The following is an 11,052-nucleotide window of genomic DNA, read 5'->3' as shown; positions in this document are numbered from 1 at the left end:
TTTTTATCACTGGCCCGTTGGTAGAGAAGGATGTAGTGGCTCTCGCTCAGTAAGTGAAGTTGCAGGAGGTGTGGGTGTAGTTGTGTCTTATGGGGACTGTTGTTGTCTCCCACTCAGTTAGACAAAAATTACAATCAAATAACCATCAAAAAAGTAAAAGCACATGGGTAAAAAATACACCATGCAATCACACAGGAACAGTAACCAAAAAAGAGAAAAAGAAGAAGGAAAAAAAACAAGAAAACCTGCAATATCTGGGGATAGGGCAATAAAAGAAAAAAGGTAGAGAAGAAGAAGAATGAAGAAAAAAGCGGTAAAATGCAAAAAGAAAAACAAGGAATGGGGTTAACCAAGAAAAAGAAAAAAAATTGCAACCAGGAACAGGGAAAAGAAAAAAAGCTGAAAACTAGCACCTGCAAGGGGCATAGTAAAGAATAATAGTAAAAAGAACAAAAGTAGTAATAATGATAGTAGTTTAAAAACAGAAAAAAGAAAGAGAACAAAAAATCAGGGAGGGCAGGGCAGGGCAGGGCACCCAGGCTCAGTCTGAGCACACAGACTGGGATGGAGTTCCTGGAAGCCCAGAAGGTGGGTAGGAGTGGGGTTTGGCCACACTTCCGTTCACCAAGCGAGTGTGGGGTATTAGAGTAACAAGGGGAATGTAGCACCTTTTCAGTCATCCAGGTCCGCAATGTCCTTGGGGTTACTGGCAAGTGGAACCTGTTCTTAAGCCCCTGCAATCTGGGAAAACACTGTCACTTTAAATATCCAAAATGGTCAAGCTGCTTGTAAACATTCAAAATGGCTGCACCCTCCGAACAGCAAAAGTCCACAGCTCAGCCCGTCTTCCTATTTGCTGCTGCTTCGCCTTTTCCTCAGCCACCAGAGCAGGTCCTACCACCACTCGGCAATCTCCAAGCTATCTGTGCCGTCAGGACCCCTTAGGATCACTGCCAGACCACAGCTCTGTGTCTCCTTTTATGGTATTTTCATGCAAATTCTTCTGATGGTTGGAGTTTAGTCCACTTCTATATCCTTCCCTTCAAAGCTCAGGGGTCCAGGATTATCTTCTCTGTCTGTGTTAATTGGTTCCCCTTTTCTTTGTTGAAGAGGGTCTGTGCAGTCTCTCTGCCTATTCCACCATCGTACTGGAACTGATACTCTTATTATTTATTTGTTTCCCTCATCAATGGTTTGAGTTTTATCAGAAGTATGTACTAGTGTTTGCTATGTTGTTAGATGCCTTTGAGTTGGTTCGGATTCATAGCCACCCTGTGTACAACAGAATGAAACACTACCCAGTCCTGCGCCATCTTCACATTTGTTCCTACGTTTGAGCCCGTTGTTGCAGCCACTGTGTCAGTCTTTCTCATTGAAGGTCTTCCTCTTTTTTTGCTGACTCTCTACCAAGCATAATGTCTTCTCCAGGGACTGGTTCCACTTGATAACATGTCCAAAGTATGTGAAACAAAGTTTCTAAGGAACATTCTGGCTTTACCTCTCTTTCTAGCCAGATTTGTGCAATCTCCCAAATCAAGATTTAGCACATACTTTTTTCATCCCATCAGGCTCCCTAATGCACCTTTGCAATCAATCCCCTTTCACTATACCTTAATTTTGCCTTCATGTAAATGGATTCATGTAATATATACTCTTTTGTGTCTCTGACTTTGTTCAGCAAATTTTTTACTATGATTCATTCCTTTTTGTTGTTACATAATATTCCTTTTTTTACTGTTATACTCTAGACCTACCTTGTATGTTTCCAGTCCCACGACTGGAATCAGTCATGTCTTTAAGGAACCCTAATTCCTTTTAGTGGGGAATGATGCCCAGAATCTAAACACTAGAGATATGTGTTGTTACTGAGTTCGTCATTGTTTCTAGCCTTTTCAGTGGACAGAGGAGATATTTTCACTTTCTCCCCCCTACCCCTTTTTGAGTCACTTAAAGTTATCCCAAGGAGCCCTGGTGGCACGTGCTTGGCTACTAACCAGAAGGTCATCTGTTTGAACCCACAGCTGTTCTGCAAGAGAAAGATGTGTCAGCCTACTTTCTTAAAGATTTACAGCCTTGGAAACCTTGTTGGACAGTTTCACTCTGTCCTATAAGATCCGCTAAGAGCTCTGGTGGTGCAGTGCCCAAGGCATTTGAAGGCTAACCAGAAGGTCAGCAGTTCACACCCACCAGCTGTTCTGTGGAAAGAAGATGGGGTAATCTACTTCTGTAACGATTTACCACCTCGGAAATCCAGTGGGGGTCACTGTGAGTTGGAAACAACTCGATGGCAGTGAGTTTGAGTGGCAAAGGGTTTGGTTTGGAAAGTTATCCCACAGCTTACTGATGCTCTCATACATTTTTACCCTTCCCTGTGTGTTTCATTTTGGATAGTTTATTGCTATGTCTTTAAGTTCACTGTCTTCTTTTTTCTGCAGTGTTTCAACCTGCCATTAATCCCATCTGTGTGTTTTTCATATATCTTCCCTGTCTCTAACTTTTTGACTGTGTGCAGTACAGTTAGAACTATTTCATGTCTTTATCTGCCAATTCTAGTATCTATCTCGGAGGGAAGGTTGGGCAATCCTACTTCCGTAGTGATACTGCCTCGGAAACCCAAGGAGGGGTCGCTATGAGTCGGGACCGACTCGACGGCAAACAACAACAACAACAACAACATGTCAGTTCTAAGTGATTGATTATACTCATTTTGGATTGTGTTTTCCTGCATCTTTACCCTATCTAGTGCCCCATAACATTCCAGTCTGGTGGTCATTTTGACATGTATACCTCATACCATGATCATACATTGTTTAGTATCCATATACACTTACACTATTTCTAATTTTAAGTAATGTTAACTCATAACTTCACTATTTTGATATTGAAATGGTCTCAAGTTTGGCCATTGACATCATCTTCAAGCTAGTTCCTATTTCCTCTTGACATGTTTTCTCACTTGCTGGCACAGAAAGTCATTCAGGTTTCTTTAGTGTTTTTGTTTGTTTTATTAGAAACAAGTCTAGACACTAGGTTATTACTGTATATTTTTATATTGACTATCTAATGTTATGTAGAAGCCTCTGAGGGTAGAAGAGACTAACTTCTTACTACTAAAACCTCTACATGGCCTATACACTAAGAAATAATAAATTCAAAAAATAATAAATTTCTACTATGTAAGGAGCTGGTGATGTAGTACCTAAGGCATTTGACTGTTAATCAGAAGGTTGGTGGTTCAAACCCACCAGCCACTCCGCAGAAGGAAGACTGGGCAGTCTGCTTCTGTAAAGATTTACCACCTCAGAAACCCAGTGGGAGTTGCTGTGAGTTGGAATCAACTCAATGGCAGTGAGTTTGTTTTGGGGTTGTTTTTTTTTGTTTTTTTTTTTAAGTGTAATCAAGAAGTTCATACATAAAAAGAACACATGGGAGCCCTAGAACCACAATTAGTTTTATAATACAGGTCTGATGATGAACTTCTGAAAAATCAGCCACTGAAAACTGTATGGAACACGGTTCTGCTCTGACACTTCTGGAGTCGTCATGAGTCAGAATCGACTTCAGTGGCAAAGCATAAAAAGCAAGTCAGATTTCTGTTTTGAAAAGATGTTGGCATTTCAGTTTTTAGGTTAAGTTTGGTACACTGTCTTCTGTAGTTAAGGCAGAACATGTTTTCCTTGCTTTGAGAATAGATCGAGACCAGTTGAGGAAAGGAATTGTTACCTTGGCCATTAGTTTAGATGTCAGGGAAGAAACTGCTTTGTCTAATATAATCAGCAGTTTAAGCTTAGTGCTTTTGCTAAGTGCAGTTACATATTTCACTTTTCCATTTAGCACTAAGTATTTTAATGTGCATGATTTTGTCAGTAAGCCATTCTTCACCCCCCACTCCCAAAATTTCTGTTTTTGGTGACTACGTTGTTAAGCTTTGAAATTTCAGAATATTGATAGCTGTTTTTTCAGTTAAATTATATACTTTTTTATACTAGAAGAAAGAATATAATAAAATTTTCATTGGAGTGGAACACATCTTGTCTTGCTCCTGTTCTTTTGTGCCTTCCCTTTCCCTCCTTAACAAATCTCTAGATATCTGCATGGTGTTTGAAGTTTTGGGGCATCATCTGCTCAAGTGGATCATCAAGTCAAATTATCAAGGGCTTCCACTGCCTTGTGTCAAAAAAATTATTCAGCAAGTATGTGTCTTATGCTCTCCTATATGGGTTTTTGTTTTGTTTCATTTTGTTTTTAATAGTCTTTAAAAAGTGTCAGGAATTTCCTATTTCAAATAGAATTTTTGTTATTTTTAAAACTGCTGTTTAAATTTTTTAAATTAAGTGTTCATATTGAACTCCTAGTGTTTATCATGTTTATTCTGTTTTAAAATGTTTAGGATAACCATTTTCCCCCAGGTTTATCTCCTGTGATAATTATTAGAAGGGAAATTGTATGAGATACCAGACTTAAGAAACTTAGAGCACTTGTCCAAAAATCCTGATTGCAAACATTAATTATATATTAATAGAGACACGATAGCTCAAATTATTAACCCTCAGCCATAGAGTCAAATTCTGACTCATAGAGACCCTGTAGCCCTATAGGATGGAGTAGAACTGCCCTTTAGGTTTTCTAAGGCTGTAAATATTTATGGAAGCAGACTGCATCTTATTTCTGCTACAGAATGACTGGTGGGTTTGAACTGCCAGCCTTTTGGTTAGCAGCCAAATACTTTAATCCCTGCACCAACCAGAGCACCTTGTCAAATTATTACCCCTTGTTTATTATACAACATTGTTCATGAACATTTTCTAGTTGTCTAAATAACTCTTAATAAATTATACAGAATTTACCATTAGCAAAATATAAACACTTCAAAGAGCAAATGATTTGGGTAAAGTGTCTTGGTGGAAAGCACGCCAAACTAGAAAGCAAGAGACCTCAGTCCTTCGTCAGTGAGGAAAAGTGAGTCAGAGGAGATCTAAATCTCTGGAGTCAGCTATATTTCACCTAAAGTATTAAACATGCTCTCAGTCTTTATAATGTACTTAAAGAGTATCTCCAAAGAGAATTAGCTTTGTAAAACATGGAAAAACTCTTTTATATTATTATCAATAAAATAAACTCTTGCTTTTGTCCATAAAGTTTAAGTTATATTTCTGAGAAAGTTTCTTTGTGCTTTAAAAAGTGCTTTACTCTATAGAAAATTCTGTCATATAATGTATTTTAAGTGTCCTGTGACTTTTTCCTTTTCCAGAAAGACTTGTATTCTTTGTTTGCATCACTTTACTGGTCTATTCCCATTCAGGTATTACAGGGTCTGGATTATTTACACACCAAGTGCCGTATCATCCACACTGACATTAAACCAGAAAACATATTATTATCAGTGAACGAGCAATACATTCGGAGGCTGGCTGCAGAAGCAACAGAATGGCAGCGATCTGGAGCTCCTCCACCTTCTGGATCTGCAGGTGTATTTTCTTTGGTGACTGTGCTCTTTTAGAAGAAATTCTTATTTTTATACTGTTACCAGGCAGTTAAATAAAATGCCGTTCATTCATTTAGTAATAAAATGCAGTAAGTAATTACATGTAAGAAATAGTCCCAGCCTTCAAGAGACTTACTTTATTCCCAGTATTACTCTTATATGGTAAAGACAAGAATAGAGATTTTGTCAGTTAGATATGGATACATTATATATATATCCCAAAAGCTGATACATATTATTACTTTGAAATGTTTTATCTTGTGTTTTGGTAGTCATTTTGGTTTGTATACCTCATACCATGATAATACATTGTTACTATGGATCAGTAATCTGTAGAGGGGCAAGGTAACATTGGTGTTAAGAGCTGAGCTTAGTACTAGAATTGGATGGACCTGATTTGAATCCTTGTTTCACCATTGGTTGAGTGACCTTGACTTCATTTTCCCTTGTGCAATTTAATGGATTAAATTTCATGTTGAAGCAAATGATAGTTTGCCATACAATGCTATGCACTAAATAAATGATTTATGATTATTGACCATGTTATTATAATGACTTTTTACATCTTTACATTTCATTTTAGTGGTTTAGTTATATTTGATGAGCTTTCTTGATACTCTAGTTGAGCTATTAATTATCACTGAGTTCTTTAAAAAGGAAGATTGAAGATACCACCTCTTGCCTGAGCTAAACTAATATCCATAATATGGTGCATAGCAACTTAATATAATCCCTGGTATTGCCTTGACTTTGCTGTTAAAACTGGCAACTGCCAAGAGGGAAGAATAGGAGCTGGGAACCCTAGAAGGAGCTTCTCTACTCTAAGCAATACATGGCACTAGGAAATAATTAACAGCCACTGAAAACTCCGTGGAACACAGTTCTGCTCTCACATTCCTAGTGTTAGTAGTGAAAACCAGAAATGGAGACATGGTTCTTTGTATATATTGATGCTATCCAAGGCAGACTCTATTTTACTTGAACTTATTTTAACCTTGTCACCTTTTATATAGATAATTTCTTATAAAAAATGATAGTGTGGATTCTACTAAAGTAGTTTTTAAAAACAGTAGTTTTCTGTGCAATGTATATTCTACAAGAATGAGACTTTTCATGCTAGTAGGATGTCTTATCTAGTCCTTAGTTTGTATTGCCTGCTTAGGCGCAGAAGTCTTACTTGTTTTTTGTTTTTTGTTTTTTTTTTTCAGTCAGTACTGCTCCCCAGCCTAAACCAGTAAGTATAAGGTGTTTCTATATTTAATTCTGATCTATGGGCAGCATGGGTTCTTCTGTCATGGATGGTCACTGTTTAGAGTTCAGAAGTCAAAAATAAAAATATTCCTGCGCTTCTGTAATTTTCTCCAATAAATTCCCATGCATCTTCAAGGAAATTTGTGCTGATGAGGCTTCCATAAATCTGAGTGTGTCTTAGAGTTACACTAGCCCCACAGGCTGCTCAGAAGACCAAGATTTGCTGTTAATTTTGTTTTTATTTAGTTTCATAAGAGTATCTTCATTTTTTAAGTTGGTAAAAAACTTAAGTGCTTTGTTAGGGAAAGAGTGAAATTTAATTAGGAAGTAATTAAAGTTAACAGTTATCTCCAACTGAGGGTAATGGATTAGCCACCTGAAGGCTTTATCTGTTTGTAATCTCCGCCCAGGCTGACAAAATGTCAAAGAATAAGAAGAAGAAATTGAAGAAGAAGCAGAAGCGCCAGGCAGAATTACTAGAGAAGCGAATGCAGGAAATTGAGGAAATGGAGAAAGAGTCGGGCCCTGGGCAAAAAAGACCAAACAAGCAAGAAGAATCAGAGAGTCCTGTTGAAAGACCCTTGAAAGAGAACCCACCTAATAAAATGACCCAAGAAAAACTTGGTATAAATAGAGCATCACAAACCTTACTTTATAGCAAACTTTAACATTATTTATCATTGTTATATATAATATAATGGTTTCATGTATACAGCACATCTCTGGGGGTGTCCTTATAGAGTAATAGTACAGAATTTGTGATAAATGTGAGGCAGGTAATACTCAAATGTAATTTCTAACTTTTCTCAGGAAATGGAGCATAGACTTCATTTAGCAGTTGGGTAAGGATAAGAAGGTCTTTTCCTTCCATAAATAGGTTTTAGATGTTCAGTCATGTTTTTATGTCATCCTGTATGAATTCTAGAAAATGTTTCAATCTTGTGAAGAAATTTTTCTGTTGTTTCACTCACTCACATACACATACATCCTTTTTGTTTGTTTGTTCCTTAGAAGAGGCAAGTACCATTGTCCAGGATCAAACACTTATGGAACGTGGTGTAGAGGGTGGTGCAGCAGAAATTAATTGCAATGGAGTAATTGAAACCGTTAATTTTACTGAGAACAGTAATAAAGAGACATTGAGGCTTAAAGAGGATCTACATAATGCTAATGACTCTGTCATCCAAAATTTGAAGCAGGAACCTAGTTTCCTAAGCTCACAAAATGGAGACAGCAGCACATCTCAAGAAATAGACTCTTTTACACCCATAGTCTCTGAGACATCAGATACCATGGTGTGCCAGTCTTCTACAAGTGTAGACCAGGACATCAGCCAACTTCAAGAAAGCATCCGGGCAGAAATACCTTGTGAAGACGAACAAGAGCAGGAACCGAATGGACCACTGGACAACAAAGGTATCTATGCAGACATACTTTGCCAATACTCCTTCCCTGAAAAACATATTCATGAATATCTGGACTCGAAATACCTTTGTTTTTGTAAATATAATTGCACAGCAGGAGTCCAAGTCACCCTCAATGTATAAACCTGTAGCCACTTTGTATTTTATTGACCACTTAGTGGGTGCACAGCAGTTCACTTGTTGCTATGAGGATAGAAATTAAATTAAAAAAACTCAAGATTTTACTGTGCCCTTTTTATCTTACAAAATTTATTGTAGGTTGCCCCCTGAGCACCTAGGTGTATTACCTTGGAGAGCTTTATTAACCTCTCAGTATTTCTATATCCAAGACTATGTTCATAGTCTTAATATTGGTACCTGTTGTCTGTAGGAAAATCCACTGCTGGGAATTTTCTTGTTAATCCCCTAGAACCAAAAAATGCAGAAAAACTTCAAGTGAAGATTGCTGATCTTGGAAATGCCTGTTGGGTGGTAAGTTAAACTTGTCTCTGTGCCTCCATGTTCTTGTGAGTGAGTGAGAATTTGAACTCAGTTACACTAAAATAAGAAAGCGTCTGCAGTTCTGTACCCTAGATCTCAGTTAAGTGATATTTTCTTCTCACTTTTTTCTTACAGCATTGTATTATGTAAAAGTACAAATGCATTTGCAGAAGTAGAGAGAATGAAAAAAAAAAAAAAAAAAAACACTCCCTGTACCCATTATCCAGAATCAGTAATGCCAGCTTCTTGTCAATCTTGTTTTATCAATATCCCCATCTACTTTCACTACTCTCAGTGCCTATACTTGGACTGTATTCCCTGTTTTCAAAATTAGCATCTGACTTTGTAAACTGTAACTTTCTGTTGATTCACTTAATATATTTTGGACACTTTGTGTGCATGTGTGTGTGTGTGAGAGAGAAAGAGAGAGAGATTTTGGGGAAAATTTACAGAGCAAATTAATTTTCCATTCAAGAGTTCATTGACATTTTGTTTCATGACATTGATTGCAATCCCCACAATGTAACAGCAGCTTTCCCACTTCTATCCTAGACTCCCTATTTCCATTTGTCCTTCTGTCCTGCCACTTCCTGCCTTTGCTTGGGTAAATGTTGCCTTTTTGGTCTGATTTTATGGTTGATTGTTCTGAGGAATATGTTCCTCATGGTTGTTACTGTTCACTTTTAGGCATGTCTGTTGTTTAGCTGAAAGGTGATCCCAGGAGGTAGGTTCCTTTCCAGTTCTGAAGGGTGTTTAAGAGCGTTAGTCTCAGGGGATCTACCAGTCTCTATCAGACCAATAAGTCTGGTCTTTTTTATGAGTTTGAATTTTGTTCTACATTTTTCTCCCATTCTTCTATTGTGATCCCTATCAGAGTGGTCAGTAGTGGTAGCTGGGCACCATCTAATTCTTCTGGTCTCAGGCTAGTGGAGGTGTCATCCATTAGTCCTTGGGACTGATTGTTTCCTTGAGATTTCTGTTTTCTTCACTTTTCTTCCCTCTGGACATGGAGAAACCAATAGTTGCATCTTGGGGGCTGGGGTTATTTTTAATGAACATCTTTTTAAAAATCCACAGTAGAATGGAGTGATTGCACATAAATGACAGTATTCAAGGAGCCATGTGCTTTGTAAATGGAATATTAAATATGGTTGGGAAGAAAACCGGGCTGTTGAAAATCTACTTTAAATAAGTTTTATGTTCATTATTCCAAATTTCCTGACTTTATGACATCTTGTACCTAATAATTCATATACCAGAAGGGACTCATTTCCAATATTGATTCTAAAATTTTGTGAACTTTTTAAAAAAATAAAGGTAGAGCTTGGCACTGACTGTTAAGAATGTGAAACAGCTTTCCAAGTAATTAGAATTACTTTACCACCGTATGTTTTTACCTGAGTGACTGCCATAGTCTCCTTGTTTTCTCCTTTCAATGGCTTTTGTCCCCTATGGACTATTGACAGCATGTTGACCCTGTTAAATGTAGGTCAAGACAGATGTTCTCAAAGCCTTGCAGTGGGTCCCCTCAGAATGAAAGCCAACATCCTTATCATGGTCCACATACTACCAACCAAAGAACACTTGCTGCTTCTTTGCCTAGAATCTTCTTCCCTGAGATATGTGTATGACTCACTCCCTCATTTTCTCCAGGTTCCTATTCAGATACCATCTTATCAGGGATCCCTTTACCACCTCACATAGTTAGCAAGCCACCACTCTGCAGACACATATACCTTCATCATATTTGTTCATCTATTTTCTTTCCCCCACCCTCTTTTTTTTTTTCTTCATAGCACTTAATCACAATCTGATACTGTATTATTTGCTTGCTGATATCCTTCTCCCTAGATTATGGGTTCACCACAGAGGTTTTTTTGTTGTTGTTCACTGTTTCGTACATATACACAGTACTTAGAACAGGACCTGGTCCATAGTAGGTGCTCAAAAACATTAAGTAAATAAGTTTTAGAGAAATATATTGGCTCTTTACTAAACAGTACACTGTACAAACATCACATGCCTGTCAGTTTTATGCCCACACCATGTTTCATGCTTTTGTGTTTGGAACACCTTCCTCTGTGCCTTCTTATACATTGGAACAATTTTTTTGATTCTGGTAAAATCTAGTCTTGTCACTACAACAGAATTAATCCCTCTCTTCAGCTATTTCATGTATGTCTTTTTAAAGCATGTCTCTCTGCTAAAATCAACTTTACATTCTTTTCATCCATTCATTTGTTCAGCAAACACACTGGCACATACTCTGACCTGAGCACTGGGACACAGAGAACAAGACATCATGCCTTGCCTGCTGGATCCCCGTCAGAACTCACATCTTGTTTGTCTCTCCAGCACAGCACCATCTGTCTTTCAGTAATAGAATGTTATGTGATTTTCGTATAGCTTTTT

The 11,052-nt window shown here is 37.7% G+C and overlaps 1 protein-coding gene across 1 annotated transcript in view; it reads left to right on the top strand.

Moving 5' to 3' along the window:
• The window catches only part of SRPK1 (SRSF protein kinase 1), a 94,812-nt gene that overhangs the window by 70,437 nt on the left and 13,323 nt on the right, over positions 1 to 11,052 (top strand). The window contains exons 6-11 of the mRNA XM_007939387.1: positions 4,087 to 4,193; positions 5,303 to 5,468; positions 6,694 to 6,719; positions 7,147 to 7,360; positions 7,748 to 8,152; positions 8,531 to 8,631. Coding sequence (XP_007937578.1) covers positions 4,087 to 4,193; positions 5,303 to 5,468; positions 6,694 to 6,719; positions 7,147 to 7,360; positions 7,748 to 8,152; positions 8,531 to 8,631 — 1,019 coding nt within the window. The remainder of the gene's footprint in view (positions 1 to 4,086; positions 4,194 to 5,302; positions 5,469 to 6,693; positions 6,720 to 7,146; positions 7,361 to 7,747; positions 8,153 to 8,530; positions 8,632 to 11,052) is intronic.

Source organism: Orycteropus afer, unplaced genomic scaffold, assembly GCF_000298275.1.
Source record: "Orycteropus afer afer isolate SDZICR_OR568_19922 unplaced genomic scaffold, OryAfe1.0 scaffold00059, whole genome shotgun sequence".
Lineage (NCBI taxonomy): Eukaryota > Metazoa > Chordata > Mammalia > Tubulidentata > Orycteropodidae > Orycteropus > Orycteropus afer.
Note: the sequence above shows the minus strand (reverse complement) of the source record. Positions and strands in the feature narration are given on the sequence as shown.